This window comes from Pan paniscus, chromosome 9 (genome assembly GCF_029289425.2).
Source record: "Pan paniscus chromosome 9, NHGRI_mPanPan1-v2.0_pri, whole genome shotgun sequence".
NCBI lineage: Eukaryota > Metazoa > Chordata > Mammalia > Primates > Hominidae > Pan > Pan paniscus.
Genome location: NC_073258.2, coordinates 38,616,509 through 38,637,154, shown reverse-complemented (window position 1 = coordinate 38,637,154; position 20,646 = coordinate 38,616,509). Strand labels below are relative to the sequence as shown.

At 45.8% G+C, this 20,646-nt stretch overlaps 1 protein-coding gene across 9 annotated transcripts in view; it reads right to left on the bottom strand.

Moving 5' to 3' along the window:
- PRR5L (proline rich 5 like) overlaps window positions 1–20,646 on the bottom strand; it is a 169,688-nt gene that overhangs the window by 49,645 nt on the left and 99,397 nt on the right. For 6 of the 9 annotated variants that reach the window (XM_055094281.3, XM_055094278.3, XM_003830359.5 and 3 more), the window contains 2 exons: window positions 14,283–14,571; window positions 12,190–12,270 (listed from right to left, as the gene is read on the bottom strand). In XM_055094281.3, the coding sequence (XP_054950256.1) occupies window positions 12,190–12,270; window positions 14,283–14,446 (245 nt within the window). In that variant the 5' untranslated portion in view covers window positions 14,447–14,571. Of the gene's footprint in view, window positions 1–12,189; window positions 12,271–14,282; window positions 14,572–19,311; window positions 19,970–20,646 lie in introns of those variants that run through there. The other 3 variants (XM_057299141.2, XM_034932407.4, XM_055094280.3) reach the window with 3 other exon arrangements.

Below are 20,646 nucleotides of genomic sequence, written 5' to 3'. Positions count from 1 at the left end.
GGTTTCACCCTTTTGGGCAGACTGACCTCAAACTCCTGACCTCAGGTGATCTGCCCACCTTGGCCTCCCAAAGTGCTAGGATTACAGGCATGAGCCACTGTGCCTGGCCCACAGATGCATTTTTAAAAATCATATGTAAAAAAGCACTGGATTGTGTGTCCTCTTCTCTATGTCTACATGTAAAGCCTTGGAGAAGCTTGAAGTTGTTGCTGGAAATTACGTAAGGCAACACAACACTTTAGCCAGCTTGATTCCCTGAAGTTTGAGGAAGACGCTGTCCCACAAACACCACATCACCAGACCCCAGTCTAGTCCACAGACCCTGTAGAAAGTATCCAGTATCTACTTTAAAGTTCATATGGAACCAAAAAAGAGCCTGCATCACCAAGGCAATCCTAAGCCAAAAGAACAAAGCTAGAGGCATCACACTACCTGACTTCAAACTATACTCAAGGCTACAGTAACCAAAACAGCATGGTACTGCTACCAAAACAGAGATATAGATCAATGGAACAGAACAGAGCCCTCAGAAATAACGCCGCATATCTACAACTATCTGATCTTTGACAAACCTGAGAAAAACAAGCAATGGGGAAAGGATTCCCTATTTAATAAATGGTGCTGGGAAAACTGGCTAGCCATATGGAGAAAGCTGAAACTGGATCCCTTCCTTACACCTTATACAAAAATTAATTCAAGATGGATTAAAGACTTAAACATTAGACCTAAAACCATAAAAACCCTAGAAGAAAACCTAGGCATTATCATTCAGGACATAGGCATGGGCAAGGACTTCATGTCTGAAACACCAAAAGCAATGGCAACAAAAGCCAAAATTGACAAATGGGATCTAATTAAACTAAACAGCTTCTGCACAGCAAAAGAAACCACCATCAGAGTGAACAGGCAACCTACAAAATGGGAGAAAATTTTCACAACCTACTCATCTGACAAAGGGCTAATATCCAGAATCTACAATGAACTCAAACAAATTTACAAGAAAAAAACAAACAACCCCATCAAAAAGTGGGCGAAGGACATGAACAGACACTTCTCAAAAGAAGACATTTATGCAGCCAAAGAACACATGAAAAAATGCTCAGCATCACTGGCCATCAGAGAAATGCAAATCAAAACCACAATGAGATACCATCTCACACCAGTTAGAATGGCAATCATTCAAAAGTCAGGAAACAACAGGTGCTGGAGAGGATGTGGAGAAATAGGAACACTTTTACACTGTTGGTGGGACTGTAAACTAGTTCAACCATTGTGGAAGTCAGTGTGGTGATTCCTCAGGGATGTAGAACTAGAAATACCATTTGACCCAGCCATCCCATTACTGGGTATATACCCAAAGGACTATAAATCATGCTGCTATAAAGACACATGCACACGTATGTTTACTGTGGCACTATTCACAATAGGAAAGACTTGGAACCAACCCAAATGTCCAACAATGATAGACTGGATTAAGAAAATGTGGCACATATACACCATGGAATACTATGCAGTCATAAAAAATGATGAGTTCATGTCCTTTGTAGGGACATGGATAAAAGTGGAAATCATCATTCTCAGTAAACTATCGCAAGGACAAAAAACCAAACACCGCATGTTCTCACTCATAGGTGGGAATTGAACAATGAGAACACATGGACACAGGAAGGGGAACATCACACTCTGGGGACTGTTGTGGGGTGGGGGGAGGGGGGAGGGATAGCATTAGGAGATATACCTAATGCTAAATGACGAGTTAATGGGTGCAGCACACCAGCATGGCACATGTATACATATGTAACTAACCTGCACATTGTGCACACGTACACTAAAACTTAAAGTATAATAATAATAAAATAAAATAAAAAATAGAAATAAATAAAATAAAGTATCCAGTATCATCAGCTGTGTTTCCATATGTACTCCTTATACATGCATAAAGAAACTCTGGAAGAATACCCAATAAGCTACCGTTACTAATACTTATCTTTAAGGAAAAGAGAATGGAAAACTGGTTTCTGGGATACAGGGGTGGAGACTCTACTGTATACCCTTGCTATATGCGTAAAATTTTTGAACCATGTCAAAACAATCCTATTCAGAAACAAATTTTTAAGATTCTGAAGTTAATAACCACCACCAAGATTACCGCAGCATGGCCAGAAGCCCGAGAAAGAATCGCAGGAGTAAGTCCCTACCAAGGGCATGACATCAGGAAGCAGGGTGTGTACCAGCTAACAGAGAATCCCACAAGTCCTGGGAATCCACCAATCCAGACCTGCCTCAAGCTGGTAACCCAAGAACCCTTGTTCCCAGGACTATAGAGAGTGAAGAGATGAGGAAAGGGGGCCAGGAGTCCCCAGCAGTGCTGGCTAGGCCAGCCTGTGAGCAGACTGTGGCTGAGTCATGTTGCAAATCTACAATCCATGTCTATATTCTGTTTATTCTGCTTGCATTGGTTTATAAGGAAAGAATGCTTCTGAAAAAAACCTCTATTCTTGTCTCAGCTGAATTGAGAGAAGGGGATTTTCCATACCTCTGTTCCGATACACCATCTCCAGTGGAACTTGGCAGACGCTTCCTCACTTAAAAGCTACCTTCCCCCCACCAAAAAAAGAGGAACTCAGAGTGGAGACCCCATTCATTAATTCTTTGAATCTTAGCCATTTACTGAAAACATAATGTTATGTGTTAGACATGGTTCTGGATGCTAGAAGAAAAGGATGAAACAGAGCTCAATGATTTCTCCTGGGCCCTATGAGAGAGTGATCTGGGCCACTCTCTTATAGGGCACAGGAGGTTCATGTTACCCAAAAGATGACAGTAAAAAATATCAAGGCTTTAGATACCTAGGCCAAAATCACAACAGGACAATTCACCCTGTAGCCTGACTTACTTTTACCAATTTAATTTGTAAAGAACAAGAAAGAAGAGAAAAGCTGGAGAGAGACAGCCAAATTAAAGAGGCTGTGGTTTGTGGTTCCCTAGATGCAGGAAAGATGAAAATCCCGATTCCCAATACCTAAGCCATAAGCTCCTTTGAGGCTCAGGCCTAGAATCTGGCAGCCTTCCTTCCGCTTTTCCCACTCTATCCTAGGGTTGCTGCCCTGTCAACAGAAAAGCAATTACTTGTTAGAACAAACAATCATCATCATCATAATGAATAATAAACAAATTGCTCCTAGGATGGAACCCGGCATTTTTTCTCCAATTAAAGTTTATTGAGCACTTGCTGGGTGCTGGACACCACTGTCAACAATGTAGGCGTTCCCACATTTAAGCCTAAAACAGAACTGTAAGCAGCAATAATATCCTCAATTTTAATATACAAGGAAACTGACCCAAGCAAGCACAGGCCAGAGATAACAAGTGTCTTGTTGAGATCAGGGAGCCCAGAGCTGCCTGGCTCTGCATCCTGGCAGCCACTTAGTAGCTGTTGTTAGCAATGACCCGGGAAAATTCACTGGTTCTTCATACTTCAGTTTCCTCACCTAGAATGTGGGGAGGATAAGGATACCTACTTCACAGGATTACTGCACAAGTAAAATGGGTTAATCCTCATCAAATTGCTAGAACGCTGCCTGGCCCACAGCAAGGCTTGGCAAGCATGAGCTACTATGATTTCACCCAGGACTCTGAAGCCCTGGGTCTTGAAAACTCCAGCCCACTGCTTCTCGCATCTTCCTACAAGTATAGCCACACTAGCATTTCCTACACTGGGATTGAGGACCCAGGAGAAATTCATAAAGCAGATAATATGTTAGGTAGGGCCAGACCAGCTGATGAAAGGATAAGAAGGTAGGAAGGTGGAGGCAGAGCTTTGGAGAAAAGAATTGCCGGGATGTGTAACTGACATGAAAGCAACCCCTCAGCCTCAGCAGCCCCCATATGCCATCTGTTTCACATATTGGACTTCCATGCCTGGTTTCATTTGAAAGCAGAATTCTGCTGCTACCAATCACCACCACAAGCCACTGAGCTAGAAAAAGGGAAGCCGGGAGCTGAGGGTAATGTGAAGGGGACACTTACATGGGGCCTGACCAAAATGAGAAACTGGGCGTGAAGTTCAGCCAGAAGCCAAAAGGAGCCATAACAGGGGGAAAAAATGGGGAAGCACTGACTGGTCTACATTATCTCACCCTTTTTCCCTCCCAGGCTGACCAGCTGAGACACCACCCCAGTTGACAGGATTTCCTGTTATTACACAGACCTGCGATCTCACGCCTCACCGTCTTGTCAACTCAACTTCCCACTTCTGTGGGCTTAAAGGTAAAGGAGGCATTACTAAAAGCTGGAATCAAGCTGGTGGAGAGGCGCAGGGACAGCAGGATGGCAGCAGAGTGGGCAAGCGCGGAAGTGACAGAGGGAAATCACCTCGGACGGAGTCAGTCTGCCTTGCACACAGAGAAAGACCCAAGGCGGCAAAATCCCGCTGCTTGTCCCAACTCTCTTCCCACATGAGGTTAAAGACGATGAGGCAGCTTGCAAGAAGTGCTGCAGGTTAGCCAAGATGAGTTGGAATAACCATATCAGTAGTTAATATTTCTGCGCCATCTGGCAAGTAGGGTTTGCCCCAAGTTCTCTGGCCCTGCACCCTGGCCCTTTGGTTAGATCCGCCCAGACCGCCTCAAGATCCAGGAACAGCAGGGGTCCTCCAGAGTCCTGTGCCCAATGCTGTAGCTGGTCAGTGCCCATCTAGCCTGACTGCTGAATGCTCTGAAATCACCCACCTCACTTCTGCAATAGGATATGTTTCAAGGAGGCAGCTTCTCTTAAGCAGGAACAGATAGAAAGGCCCCCTCCCCTTCTCTGGTCCATTCCATGGGAGCCCATGGGAGGTGGTGTCCTTGACTCAGGACATGGAATACTCACACCCTTTGGGTGTCTGCATCCTAGTGGGTGGCAGTGGGAATAGTGAGAAACATGGAGGAAACTGACAAAGAACATTTATTGAGCTCCTAGTTATGTGGCACACTATGCTTGGCAGTCTGCACACAGAATCTCAAATTCTCCAACAGCCTCACAGGTAGGAGTGTATCCTCATTTTGCAGATAAGATCGATGCTCAGAGCTTTGCCAGGGGCCATACATTGGTAGATCCCAACTCAAATGGAGGCCAACCTAATCAGTCAGTGGTATCCCCCATGCCACAGGGGCAGGCGGGCAAGGAAGGGAGGCAAGTGAGTGTGTACTGTAAGGACCAAGAAAGTCCCTCTAAAGGCAGCAGCCAGGCCTCAGCTCCCCTGACAGGCTCCACACCAGACCGTGAGTCCAGTGCCCAGATCTGACCTTTCCAGAGAGGCCGGAAACCTGGAGTTCTAGGTGAGATGTCCAGATTTCTAAACAACTTTTAGGCCAAACCACATGCGCCAACCCCATGGGTTTCCAATCTGCCATTTCTAACAACCCTTCTTAACCTGAAAGCCAAGTCTGTTTCTCAGCCACAGCAGGTACAAGGTAGTAACACATCATCAGGCAGAGTCACCCAGACCAAGAAGAGCCCTCATCTTAATCCCTCCAAAACTAGGCTCCTCAGAAGGGAAATGCCCCCCTTACCTCATGATCTATTCATGAACCTATGTCCAGGTACATCAAGGCCAAATCTGGATAATGCCAGCTCTGTGTGGCTCTTGCAGCCCACTTACTAAGGGTTTAAGCATGTGGGAGGCTTGGGTTCAAATCCCAGCTCAGGCACTTACTGGCTACATGACTCTGGGTGAGTTATTCCACCTCTCTGTATCTGTACTTCCTCCTTGTAAGACAGGGATACAGTATCTATCTCATAGGGTGTGGGGAGTTTTAAAAGAGTTGACACATATGAAGCACTTGGAGTCTGGCATATACAAAAGGCTAAGCAAGTGTCTGCAGTTATCATTACCTCGTGGCATCAGGCCTGGGACTGGTCTATGGCATCAGCCTGTGAGCTGGATCCAGGCTCACCTTCCTCCCGTCCCCTCCCAGCTCTCCCCCCCTACTGTGGGTCCCCCTCTCTTACAGTCAACACTCTGTTAAAGAGACGGAAAAATCGGAGGTGGATTTCCCTTTGGGTTTCAGGCAACCAACTGACTCAGAAGGAAGATATTTCAACTCAGACCTGTCAGAGATCAAACACAATTCTTGGAACCTCCTCTTTCCTTGAAAATCTCTGGGGTTTTCTTCACACCACCTCCCCCCTCCCAACAAGAACAGAAGCAGGGTGGTTGGAGAGAGAAGGAAAATGTGCGTTTCCTGTCTCGGGCCGGCTGCAGATAACTGATCTCTGGTTTCCGGAAACTTCATCTCTGAGCATTTATTTCTGCAGAGAAAAAGTCCTCCCAGGGAGTTTGAGGAGGCAGGAGGGCATGGAGTGAGTGGTGGTGGCAAGAATGTTAGATCCTCAACTGCCCTTTCTGCCTGCTCCCACTTCTAATTTCAACTTGGATATCATTTTCTCCTAGGTCTAATTGTGTGCCCATCCTCCACATGCCCCCAGCACTCCAGATTCCACCATCACCCCTCTAAAAGCGTTGCCTGAGAACTACCTGCCCAGTTCCTCTCTCATTCTGCTGTAAGATCTCCAAGACACAAACCACCTACTCAATGACCACCCCAGTATACAGCCCAGTACTGGGCAGAGCACTCCACATTTATTCAATAAATAAATCAATGAATCAATGGCCCCTGCTTCGACACACACACCCCAACACTCAAAGACTGAAAGCACCTATAAGAACATTGGCAAGCAGGTTCTTCAAAGAACCAGCAAACATCAATCTTGCTTTTTTCACACTTTTCTAATTCTTCTCGTTTACATAAAATCAGTGGGAGAGTTGGCAGAAAAGACTGTTTAGGGAGAGTGCGCTCTTGTGTCAGCTTAGCTGCTCTTGTTCTTGGAAGCACTCATGAAACCCAAACCTCTAACTCAGACTTTTCCTCGCTGCCAAAATGCAGCCACATCAGGGGTGAGGCTGGAGAGAGGTGTTAAAAACCGCACTAACACCCCATTGAGAATTCAAAACAAGAAGACTCCCAGAATCAGCCCGAACTCTGGCAGATGGAAATTTAGGGAAGCCAGAATTGTTGATTGGGATGCCTGGGGATTTAGCTAGAATACGTCTATTCTGAAAGGTCATTTTCTTGCCTTGAGAGATATTACAATGTGCAAGCTGTGCCTCCTAAGGCAGTTTCAATAGGAAATATTCTGATTTATGGTTTTCATATCAATAGACCATGTGCCCTGACTTTTACATGGGACAACATTGGCAGCTATATTGAGGTGAGACATTTCTGATGGATTTTTTTTTTTTTTTGAGACAAATTCTCTCTCTGTCCCCCAGGCTGGAGTGCAGTGTGGCACGATCTTGGCTCACTGCAACCTCTGTCTCCCAGGTTCAAGCGATTCTCCTGCCTCAGCCTCCCAAAAATAGCCGGCTGGGATTACAGGCGCACACCACCACACCTGGCTAATTTTTGTATTTTTAGTAGAGTCAGGGTTTTGCCATGCTGGCCAGGCTGGTCTCAAACTCCTGACCTCAGGTGATCCACCCGCCTCGGCCTCTCAAAGTTCTGGGACTACGGGGTGAGCCACCGCACCTGGCCTGACAGATTTATTCTTAAAGGGTGGAGAAACCTGTCTTTGGATCCAATACTGTGTTTTAGAATTTGACCATTCTCAGTCCCAAGTTCTTCCTCATAATTACTTCAAAGTCTATCTGCTAACATTTAAACTAGAGTCTATTTTCAAAGACATGTCTTAAATGGAAAGGCCACTTATAATAATGACTGCATTACAAGACTCAGTTACATAAAACATCTACCTTCCTAGTCATCCTTTGCATTGGCTACTATTTAAATAAATTTGTATTTCCCAGGTACATACTAACCCTACAGATAGAAAGTGGCCAGGGTGGCTGGGATGAGTGACCCAAAGAATCTGATTTAGGCTTGGATACTCCAGACTTGGATACTCCATCAAAAAGTTTATTACCATTTGGGTTCAGTAGAATGGAGAACTGAGAAAGTCATTTCCTCTTGTTCTTTTCTCTGTGGAAAGGAGAAACAGCTGGCTCTCCTTGTAAGAACTTAGCCTCACCCAAACTTCAACTCCAGGCACCACTCTTTGAGGATTCTGTCCCAGACTCTCTAGTTCAAAGTGAGCTCACCTCATCCAAACTGCTGGAGAAGTTTTTTTCTGAGACAGGATCTTGCTCTGTTGCCCAGGCTGGAGTGCAGTATGCATCATCACGCCCAGCTTTTCATTTTATTTGTATTTTTTGTAGAAACCGGGGTTTCATTAAAGCTGGTCTCAAACACTTGGACTCAAGCGATCCTCCTGCCTCAGCCTCCCAAAGAGCTGGGATTACAGGTGGGAGCATGACACCTGGCCTGGAGAGGGTTATACACAGTGCTATTCATGGGGCAATTCATCACGTCGGCCTGTGTTCTCATGCATCGTACTCACCCATTATGTATCACTTTACTATTTCTTAACTGTTCACAGTAATAAGAATCATATGGCTAACATTTATTAAACCTTTATTAAATTACCAGACCCTGTGCTAAGGATGTTTTTAGCATTATCTCAATCCTCCCAATGACCATGAGGTTAGTGCTATTATTATCCTCATTTCATAAAAGACAAAACAGACTTAGAAAAATGAAGTCACTTGCCCAAGGTCACACAGCTAGCCCAATCTTGATCCCTGGTCTCTCTGAATCCAGAAACTGCTCTCTTCGGTTAAAAATTTCCATTAAACTTAGCACAAATCCTCTTGCATATAACAGGACTGTCACAACTGAAAAATGGGCTGAAGAACTGAGGCTTCTCTGTTTGCACATCTCTTTCTGACATCCCTACCATCCTGTGCCCCACCCTCTCCACCAATCCTGCCTCAACCATGTTGAGTTGATAGATCTGTTCTGCAAACAAGTCTTCCAAAAGGAAAATCAAAACCCAAGTGTCTACTTGAATGTAACCAGAGAGCAGCCTATTTCAGTGTTTAAGATGCTGGAGTAAAGTCAGCTGTGTTTACCTCCACACAGGCACTTGCTGATGTGGGAGGGCTAGCTTCATTCAACTTGAGACATCCAGGTCACGTCAATGCCTGGGAGATACTTCACATCCTCAGTTATATTCTGTGTCTCTGATGTGAAAGCCTATCTCCATCCTCTGGCCTTCTCTAAAATAGTGTGGCTAGAATGCAAGGTACAGAAACGTGGGGAAGGAAAGCTCTGATTTTTTTTTTAAGCTTTGCCTTATTCTGGGCTCAATTTATATCTGGGCACATAGTTTCAAACCTCAACCATATGTATTTCCCACTAGTCTGAAAAATCACTCAAGACACAGAGGAACATCTAGCAGCCCTAACCCCAACACTGGAAAGGAGGGCTGGGGGAGTGTCATGCTCCTCATGATGAGTGTTAGTCACAGGATGTGATAAGAGATGGGCTCACAGAGACCTCGGGAAAGGAACGATGGCAGAAAAAAAGATCAGGAACCATCAACTTAATCCTTCTCCCAACATAAGACCTCTCTTTCTGACACTACAATATAGTGCAAAGAACAAAGGTGTTGCTATGAGTCCCCCCAAAATTTATATGTCAAAGCCTTAACCCCCAATTTGATGGGATTTGGAGATGGGCCTTTGAGAGATACTTGGGTTTAGATGAGGTCATAAGAGTAGGGCCCACATGATTAGTGTCCTTATAAGGGACATCAGAGAGCTCTCTCTCCCCATCAAGTGCAAAAGAGGTCATGTGTACACACAGTACACATCTTCCAGTCGGGAAGAGGGCCATCACCAGGAATGGAAATGACCGGCACCTTGATCTTGGACTTCCCAGCCTCCAGAACATTGAGAAATAAATTTTTGTTGTTTAAGTCATCCAGTCTATGGTATTTGTTATGGCAGCCCCAGTAGACTACTACAGGTATCTAAGTCAGAAAGGAGTTCAAATCCTTTTGCCACTGCTCATTGCTGTGTGACTTTTATTTAATTTCTCTAATGCATGATTTTCTCATTTATCAACTACTCATAACAAAGGGCTGTGGGGAGGGTTGAATGTGTTGATGGAGGAGAAAGGCACCTAGCATTTTCTGGGACTCAACACTCTGAAGCAGCAATGCCTCCCCAATGCATGCAACGGCTGGTGTTATAAAAGGGCAGCTTCTTGGCCATATTCAATCCACAGATGTGTTTTGTTTGGCCTGCACCAATGTTTGGGGAAATTTGGATTATTTACCAACATTTAAAAGTCAGAAAATTTACATAAACATCTCAATTTCCAGTTCTTCTTGAAAAATAAGAGATGTATCAGTGGGCCTGTGTTCTACCAGGGTAATCCTCTTTTGACAGAGGGCACAATCTCACTGCCAGGCACCCACGCCAGCTTCACCCATTCAGAAGACCTGCTTGGTACCTGAAGTCTTTTGAGTTAGCAGCCCCTGGGCTACCTGGGCTGGTGAAATCTGGCTTGACCTGTACCTCTCCCAGCTGTCCACAAACAGAGCTTTTAAGTACAATTTCAGGATCAGCCTCCCAAAGTGAAAAACAATTAGCACATTCCTGAGTCACTGTTTTATTTATTTATACTTCTATTGTGAACTAAAGAACCTCATGGAAAGGCCAGAATTTTAGTTCTTGGAGAAAAATGAAACTTTGCAACGTGTGTGTTGGCTGACCCCACTTTGCCCCTGTCACTCAACTTCTTGGGGCCTCAGTTTCCTCCTTTGTAAAATGAGGCCTTGGGCTAGATATCTTTTGTCTTTTTCCATATTTATGTAAGTATGATGTGAAATTCAAGAACATGGATGGAAATTTGATACAATTCTAAAGACTTTAATGAAAGTAGAGCTCTTAAAACACCTCAATGACCTTAATGCAGGCCTTAACTAACAGTAAACAGGAACAGAACAATGGACTTGTTTATTGTTCTGCCCACTCCAGGGTTGGGTCTTTAGCCTTGAAGTTCTGCACTTAACATATCCAGAAACGAATGAATACCAGGACATGAAAAGACCTGATGGAGGCCAGGCACAGTGGCTCACGCCTGTAATCCCAGCACTTTGGGAGGCTGAGGTGGGTGGATCACGAGGTCAGGAGTTCAAGACCAGCCTGACCAAGATGATGAAACCTCGTCTCTACTAAAAATACTAAAATTAGCCAGGCATGGTGGTGGGCACCTGTGATCCCAGCTCAGGAGGCTGAGGCAGAGAATTGCTTGATCCCAGGAGGCAGAGGTTGCAGTGAGCCGAGATGGCGCCACTGCACTCCAGCCTGGGTAACAGAGCAAGACTCCGTTTAAAAAAAAAAAAAAAAAAAAGACCTGATGGATCGATCTCCTGTCCCTAGAAGATCCTGGTGCTCTGAGCCCTGCCTAACTTGCTGCTCTCATTTCACCAAAACATAGACCTAACTGCACAACTACTCAACTTCTGGTGCTCTATGCACATGGATGGGCCTTCTTTTGGTTCCTTGCTCATTGCAACCAGAGGAACTTTGCATGCGCAGTTTCTACCAACTGGAGCCCTGTTCACCTAGGTAATTTCCATGGATGTTTCAGATCACAGCAGCAGCATCACATCCACCATTCCTGGCCTCCTTGACAAAAATCAAGTCATTTTAACATATGCTTTCATCACAGCAGCTGTGTTGGAGTAGTTGTCTTAGTTGCACTTTTACACTTCACATGTGTGGCTAGTTGACTAATGATTCTCTTCCCAATGAATATAAATTCCAGGAGGGCAGGGTCCATGTCTGTCTTTGGTCCTTGCTGTCTCTCCAGTGCCTGGCCAACAGAGACACACTCAAGTGTTTGCTGGTAAGTCACTTAGTAAAAGGAAGAACGCAATAAAACCCCAAGCAGTCTGGTTCCAACAACTAAGCTGAATTGCCTATTATGGTGCCTAATGGTTAGGAAGGGCACAATAAATGCTTACAGAATAAATGACAGCTGCCATCTATCAACTCTCTACCCCTTCCCCTACAAAACACACTACATACTGAACAAATGATTCTCTATGGATCAGAATTCTAGACAGACACAGGTCTCAGAACGCAACAGCCATGAAAGCAACATAGCTGACAGAAGAAGCAATAAGAATCAAGCAGGAAAAAAAAAAAAAACCCTTAAGGCTCCTAAGGTGGTAGCCCCTGTGCCCCTGGCTCAGGTTTATAGGGGAAAATGGCACCAAGTCTGGCCTGCCACATACCTGATGTTTTCGTTCAGGGCATAGAGCTCGTTGCTTTGCAAGCCACCCCCTTTGAAAACGTTGATCACAGCAGTCTGAACGCTACAGGAAAAGAGAATAACCCCTGGTTAGAGAATCTCCCTTCTTGGGCCATTTCAATAGCAGCTCAGGGCTGAAGGTGTGTGGAGTGACCAGGAAACTCATAGCACAAACCTGGCCACACTCTCCATCCATCCTCCATTTCCTCAGTGTCCTTGGAGAGAAAGGAAGACCAAAGCCGAAAGGACTCAAAAGCAGCCCCCGCTTTCTTGCAAGCCAGCAGGTCTTCCTCCCTCACCTCGCTGGCGGCCCTGCTGGTGCAGCCACAGTCAAAGGCAGCCAGTGGGATCTGATCACAGGAAACTACATGGGCCTGGGAGATTCCAAATGGCATTTCCTGCAAGCAGAAGCTGACCCATGCCTGCGGTTCTTTCACAGCCACTGTCTTCACAGGGAAGCTTGGTGGCCTTGAGCTAACATGAACCGGTAAGTCCTTTCCTTTCTAACAGCACTTTCCTTGGAAGAATTTCTCGCAGGCCAGCCTTACAGGCCCCTCATATGTCCACTCCTGTGAGGTGTACCGGCAGTAGAGTTAGTCCCTTGAGAGGCCATATCAGGGCTTACTCCACAGCCTCTGGGACGACAGCCCAGTGTTTCAGCAAAGGAGCTGCTTACAATCTTGTCTATATTAAGGCCCCTGGCCTTTCCTTTAAAGAACAGGGATCCATTTAACACCAAAACATTTTGGAGCCCCCTCTCTCCATCCCTATCATCAGAGTCCTGCTTTCTGTGTCCATTCATTTAAAATATCCATAATGAGCTGGGCACAGTGGCTCACACCTGTAATCCCAGCACTTTGGGAGGCAGAGGCAGGTGGATCACTTGAGGTCAGGAGTTCGAGACCAGTCTGGCCAACATGGTGAAATCCCGTCTGTACTAAAAATACAAAATCAGTCAGGTGTGGTGGCACGCACTCGTAAACCCAGCTACTTAGGAGGCTGAGGCCGGAGAATCGCTTGAACCTGGGAGGCAGAGATTGCAGTGAGCCAAGATTGCACCACTGCACTCCAGCCTGGGTAACAGAGCAAGATTGTCTCAAGAAAAGAAAAAAGAGAAAAGATCCATAACGATCCATACTACAAAGAATTCAGTCATGCTTCAAAATAATGATGCATTTAATTACTCCAAACAGTGTCTGCAAAGATTTGAAAAACAGTAGCCCACAAGCATATAAGACATAGTGCTGATTCAGTCTGCTCAATTCTTGGTGCACAAAAGGTTGGCTAGACACCTAACAAAACTCTGTGCCTCCTCTTCCAAGCACCTGTGGCTCACAGGTCTTCATAATCTTGGGTTTATGCCAATCATTTAATTTTTCACAGACATGTTTTATCTTCCCAAGTGGGAAGTAGGTTACTTAAGGTTTCTTATAGAAGCCCACTCTCGGATAGGCTGACAGTTTCAGGTGTGACTAATGCGCATGAATAGTGACCATAAATTCCAGTGCAACTGTCCCAGTCTGGTAAACTGACTCTAACAGGCCAGAGGCTCTCAGTGGTCTATTTTCTGGCTACTGAAACAAAAAAAGCTAACAGACACACTGGATATTAAAAAAACTTGCTCTCTTGGCCAGGTGCAGTAGCTCACACCCATAATCCCAGCGCTTTGGAAGGCTGAGGTGGGAGTGATCCCTTGAGGCCAGGAGTTCAAGGCCAGCCTGGGCAGTATAGTGAGACCCCCATCTCTTTAAAAAAAAATTGCTTTTTTAATTAGCTGGGTGTGGTGGCATGTGCCTGTAGTCCCAGCTACTCGGGAGGCTGGGGCAGGAGGATCGCCCGAGCCCAGAAGTTTGAGGCTGCAGTGAACTATAATTGCACGACTGCACTCCAGCCTGGGTGACAGAGTGAGACCCTGTCTCTAAAAAAAGGAAAAAAAGAAAATTTGCTCTCGTCATTATTTACCCCCATAATCACGGCCTTCCCAGAATCAGCAGAAGCTCAGTCAGCCCCCGGATGCCTCCCTCCCTGCCATGGCCCTTGGCAGCCCTCCACCCCACATCCTGCGGCCTCCTTCACCTGTTCCAGGCTGAGCTGGAGCTCAGCTGCAGAGCCTGCCGAGTTGCTTGGAATCGGGGAAGGTCGCTGAGCACGGGGGAGCTCATGAAGCGCGGTCTAGGCCTGCGGAAGGAGCCCATCTTGTGGAACTCGACGGGCAGAATGGGAGCGAAGCCGCGGGTCATAAGTCCTGGTGACAGTTCAGCTTCACCTCTAGGACCAGAAGGTTCCGAATGCCCTCGGAAAGGGCTTCTCCAGGGGCTGCCTTCAGGCCCTCAGGCTTTCTTAAAACCACAAACGTAGCCAACACCTGAAAAGAGAGGGAAGCTTTTATTGAGAACTCCTGGCCCGAGAACACCTCTTAGAGGAAGTTGGCTGGGACTTTCCAGCCTAACTACCCCGAAAACAACTGCGGGACCCAGCAATAGCATCTATTCCCTGGCAGGTTCCCATTCACAAGTTTGCACAGGTCTCTTTTCGGTTGTAACAGTGTGGTCACCCTCAAGTGGGAAGACAGTGACAATGGGGCCAGCCTAAGGCCAGTCCTGCAGAAAAATGATTTCTAAGCTGTGCTAGACTCTGGTTCCAATATGCACCCATCAGTTTGGGCACTGCCTGGGTTCCTGTGGCCCACAATGTTGTGCAGTAAGAGATGGATTTTTTTTAAATGTCTCAAGGAGGACACAAGAGCTCCTCATCCTGGCATTGATGACCATCCATGATATGCCCTTACCATGCCAGTCTGCATATATTGCTCAGTTTTTCTCAAAGTATCAGTGACTCTTCACTCAAGCACATCTCACCTTCCCTTACCTGCTGTTCCTTCACTCATTTCATCAGGACACACTCACTGAGTGTTTGCTATTTATTAACCACTGTGAGTTGCAGAACATCCAAAGATTTCTAAGACCAAATCCCTGCTCTCAGGGTACTCAGTCTATGGAGAAGATAACTGTCTTTTCAATTATTCACTCGTGCAGTAAATATTTATTGAGCAGCTACTATGCACAGCCACTCAGGCACTGGGAGATATAAGATGGCTCCAGAGGCCCTGGTGCCCTGCCCCGTGGAGCTCGCAACCAGCAGGCACTCTTCTATGTCATGCACAGTCCTTCCCCCACACTGTTGCTCGTACCAACTACTCCTCTTGCCCAGAATTCTCTTCCTTTTTCCCTCTGCTTATTTAAACCCAACTCGCCCTGCAGGGTTGGGTTCAAGGACACTGTCCCCTTGTAGCAGTTGCTGGGAGACTTCATGGCTTTGCGGTTAAAGGCAGTGGCTTCAGGTTTGAGTCTTAACTTGGCCACTCCCAAGTTGTGTGACTTTGAACACACTGAGTCTGAAGTCCTCAGCTGTTACTAATGCCCGCTTTCCAGGACTGGAGAGATGAAATGAGATCATGTGACATGGCTGGCAGAATGGCAGAGCCATGGGCCTCAAGGACTGGCTATTTCCATTCAGATGAATTTCTTTCTTTCCTTTACACCTTTGGACCTGTAATTTCAGTCTCTTATTCTTTAGTGACTCTAAAGCCTAAATGAATGACTTAAAAAGCGAGTATTAGAGTTCAGCAGAGTGAAGGACAAAAGGAAACACCACGAATCTCATAGTCACTTTTTACTTGACAGTTTAGTAGGTTTAGCCCAGAGGTGTTTTCACTGCCATCTCTCTCACCAGCTAACTCTGCTATGTCCAAAAAACTAATGATGCAAGAAAAAGATATTCTAGCCTTAAGTCAACCTTCAGGTTGCCAGAGGAGAAGATTTTTGCAGCTCCAGCTGGTTAGCACTTGAAGAAGGGGGAACCGAAGTCTCACCTCCAAATCAAACATGCTGTTGTGGTCAGAAGAGTGAGTTAAGCCACTCAGATGGGCATGGAGGCAAGCCATCGAGAGGGCACGGGAGGTGTTAGCAGCTATCTGCAGGCAACAGGCATAGCAACAAGGAACTTGTAATACGAAGAGGCAGAAAAGACATGGCTTGTCCTGTCTCTTAAATTTTTTCTTTTAAGGAAAGCAGACTTATGTCCTGTTTTCCTGTACAGTCTTTGCCCCTTCACCCCCTGCTCAGAATGAGTTCAACAGTTTTGTTAAACTTTATTAACAAAAGAAGCATAACAGGCTGTCAAGTTTCAGAAGGCCTCAGCAGCTTCATAAATGCCACTGCAACGTGGAAAGATCTACACAAACCAAAAAATGAGGTGATGAAGAAATAAAGCCACAGAAGGTCCTTCCATATCCTTAAATTGGCTAGCTTTGGGATTTAACTCACCCAGTAAAGGTCACACTACTAAGACAGGATCCATTTCGCTGCCATTCTTCAAATGGGCCTGCTAAATGCAATTCACCTGTGTAATTACAGGATATTAACTCCCTTTATGAGGATCTTAAACGAGTTAATGGAGCTGCCTCTCATTCCATGGCACTGGTACAGGGAAGTAGAAAAGTGAGCAGAATGGATCGTTCCAGGTGTTTACCCACCACCTTCCTGCCGAAACACCCACTTCTCCAGGAAACTGTAAGACCCTGAGGATCGCAGGCTGGCTCCTGTCCCCGTCCACTTCTCAGTTAGTGTTCCCAGGCTGCCTAGTCCAGCAAAGTCCCTGGGCAGCCCCATCCACGCACTCAGCCTCTCTTAAATAAGGGTCATTTTCAGCCTACGACTGTGGCTCCCGCGGACTCAGATAAACTGCACAGTCACATACAACGAGTTGCCACTGGCTCATTTTTCTCCTCCCGAATCCGCCACTCTCAATCCTGACAGCTGAAGAGAATGTGAAGCTGTCTTTGTCTCCACTGTTCCTACTGCCGGGCAGAGCCAAGAGACCTCCCCAGAGCAGCACAGGGAGGAAGGAGGAGGCCGTTGGGAGCATTGACAAGAGTGGCCTAAAGGGAAACGCTGATACACCCTGGGTTCACCTGCTACAGCACTGGCCCGGCAGGCGCAGGCCTGTCCTGACCTATATCTGACAAGTCAGAAAATGACAGAACAGACGGGGCCTCGGAGTGGGGCCAGTCCAGGTCCCATTGACGAAGACAAAGGTATAGCAAAGAAGCAAAGAAACACATCCAAGGTGCTCGAGGCAGGAAGAGAGCCAGGACTGTGAGAGCTATTCCCCGACACCTGTTTGAGCATGTTCCCCAGCTCCCACCTAGGCCATTCTGCAAACTCCTTGAAGACAGGCATCGGGCTTTATTCACCTCTGTATCCTCAAGACTAAGCTCACTGCTTAGCCTGGAATCCCAGCACTTTGGGAGGCCGAGGTGGGCGGATCACCTGAGGTCAGGAGTTCGAGACCAGCCTGACCAACATGGAGAAACCCCATCTCTACTAAAAATACAAAATGAGCCGGGCATGGGGGCGCATGCCTTTAATCCCAGCGACTCGGGGGGGCTGAGGCAGGAGAATCGCTTGAACCTGGGAGGCGGAGGTTGCGGTGATCTGAGATCGTGCCATTGCACTATAGCCTGGGCAACAACAGTGAAACTCATCTCAAAAAAAAAAAAAAAAGAAAAAAGAAAAAAAAAGAAAAGAAAGAAAAAGATGAAGGAAAAGAATTAAGAAGGCATTGGCTAGGCCGGGCACAGTCACTCACATCTGTAATCCCGGCCAAGGCAGGCGGATCACCTGAGGTCAGGAGTTCGAGATCAGCCTGGTCAATATGGCAAAACCCTGTCTCTATTAAAAGTACAAAAATTAGCCGGGCATGGTGGTGCGTGCCTGTAGTCTCAGCTGCTCAGGAGGCTGAGGCAGGAGAATCGCTTGAATCCGAGAGGTGGAGGTTGCAGTGAGCCAAGATGGCACCACTGCACTCCAGCCTGGGCAACAAAGCAAGGCTTCTCTCTCAAAAAAAAAAAATTAAAAAAAAAAAAAAAAAAAGGCACCGGCTGCCTGGCTGACATGAAGCCAAGCATTGTCACAATACATAAACTTACTCAACCCTCACAAAATACCAGTTGAGCTGGGCACAGTGGCTCATGCCTGTAGTCCCAGCACTTTGGGAGGCCAAGATGGGTAGATCTCGAGGGCAGGAGTTTGAAATCAGCCTGACCAACATGGTGAAACCCCGTCTTGACTAAAAATACAAAAATTAGCTGGGCGTGGTGGCGCGCCTGTAATCCTAGCTACTCAGGAGGCTGAGACAGGAGAATCGCTTGAACCCAGGAGGCAGGGGTTGCAGTGAGCCGAGATCGTGCCACTGCACTCCAGCCTGGGCAACAGAGCAAGACTCCATCTCAAAAAAAAAAAAAAGAAAGAAAAAAAAAGAAAACTTGAACATCAGAGAAGTTAGGTAACTTCATTGAACATCAGAGAAGTTAGGTACCCAAAGTCACACAGCTAGTGCGTGGCAGATCATTGACTGGTGCCTCATTCTCCAGCCCATTCCCACTTTTCCATGCTACCAAACTCAGCCAGAAAACCAGAATTGAAGCCACTAAGTTAGGAACTAAATTTCCTATCAAAAGTTCAATCTCATGCCCCTGAGATAAATAAACTGGCATAAGGAACTCTATGACCATATTTGATGGGGCAAGAGGAGTGGTGAGAAAGGATGAAAGGAGAAAGCACAGCTGCCTTAGACACCCACTCCCTACGAGCTGTGTGACCTTGATCAAGTTACTTGACCTCTCTGAGTCTCAAATTCCTCCCATATGAAATGACCCTGAGTGACTACCTGAGAGTTGGAGGAGGATTAAATGAATAAATATTTGTCAAGCACTTAGAACTGTACCTGGCAAATAAGTGCTACATAAGAGCTCGTTCAATAAATAAAATCATGTTTTCGTAGTTATTTCTAAATTGCCAAGCCATGATAGCAGTGGGAATACAACAGCAGCTCCCTCTGCTTCTGGTGACGCAGTAGCGTCTGGAAATACTCCACTGAGGATCAGACAAGCCCTCTGAGCCTCCATCCCCATCACAGTGCACCCAGGCTTGCCTCCTTAGCCCTTTAATAACTCATGACCTTATTTACTGACCCTACATCTCTGTGTAGCAAGTTCCTCAGTTTGAAAGTGTTTTTGTACACATGGTGTGCTTCTAAGTCTTACCTCAGTCCTGTAAGGCAGATGGAGCAGACAGTCTGTCACAAATTAGGAAACTGAGGCCTGAGCAGGTGCCTGACTTGGCCAAGCCTGGAAAGCTGTCAGGTCAGGGATTCAGCCCCGGCCGGAAGTGTCCCAGACTCACGCCTGGCTCACTGTTGAGCCTGCCAGGAGATTCCTTTTTTCTTTTTTCCTATATATTTCAAAATATTTTCATTATGAAACATACTTTAAAAGTTTATACACATGCAAACATACATTTTAAATAATAATAATAGGCCAGGCATAGTGGCCCACGCCTATAATCCCAGCACTTTGGGAGGCTGAGGCGGGCGGACTGCTTGAGCCCAGGAGGTTGAGACCAGCCTGGGAAATGTAGTGAGACCCTGTCTCTACAAAAAATAAAAATAAAAATAAATTATTCAGGCATGGTGGTGTTTGCCCGTATTCTTAGCTACTGAGGAGGCTAAGGCAGGATGATCGCTTGGGCCCAGGAGTTCAAGGTTACAGTGAGCTGTGATCATGTCACTGCACTCCACCCTAGGCAACAAAGCAAAACCCTGTTTCTATTAAAAAAAAATAACTAATAAATAAATAATGATGAACTAGTACCTACTTAAGAAATAGAACGTTACCTTGGAAACTCTATGTGCCCCTATTTTTCTGATAATAGCATACTTGGTCATTTATTATAAAAAACATAAGCATTCACATAACTCTATAACAAACATAGTGAAAGGCCTCTTTCTAGCCACTCAGCATAGAGCAGCTCTATCCTGTAGAACTTCAAGATGACAGAAATGTTCCGTATTTGTGCTGTCCAATATGGTAGCCACTAGCCATATATGGCTATTGAGAACTTGAAATGTGGCTAATGCAACTGAGGAACTGAATTTTAATTTTATTTAATTGTTAATAGCTGCACACGTGTACACACACATTCTTATTAATATCCTAATAAGAATGAGTAATGTTTTTCTTTCCTTCTAATAACACGTCATGGCCATCTTCCCATATCACTACATATTGATCTACTTTATTATGTTTAATGGTAGCTTGACTATTCCATTTAGGAGGTATTACATTTTATTTAACCAGTCCCCTATGGGTAGATATTTAGGGAGTTTCCCCTTTTTGGGTTACTGTAAAGAATGAGCGTATCTGTGGGTCTTCGGGATGACATGACCATGTTTGTAAGGTGCCTTCTCAGCAATGGAACTTCTGAATCAAAGGGTCCAGAAATTCTTAGTTATGACTCTAATACCCACCCCCACCAGAGCCTAGAAATAGCATTGCAGAAAAGATGTTGAGAAGTATAATGCTTATAGCTCTGAAGGATGT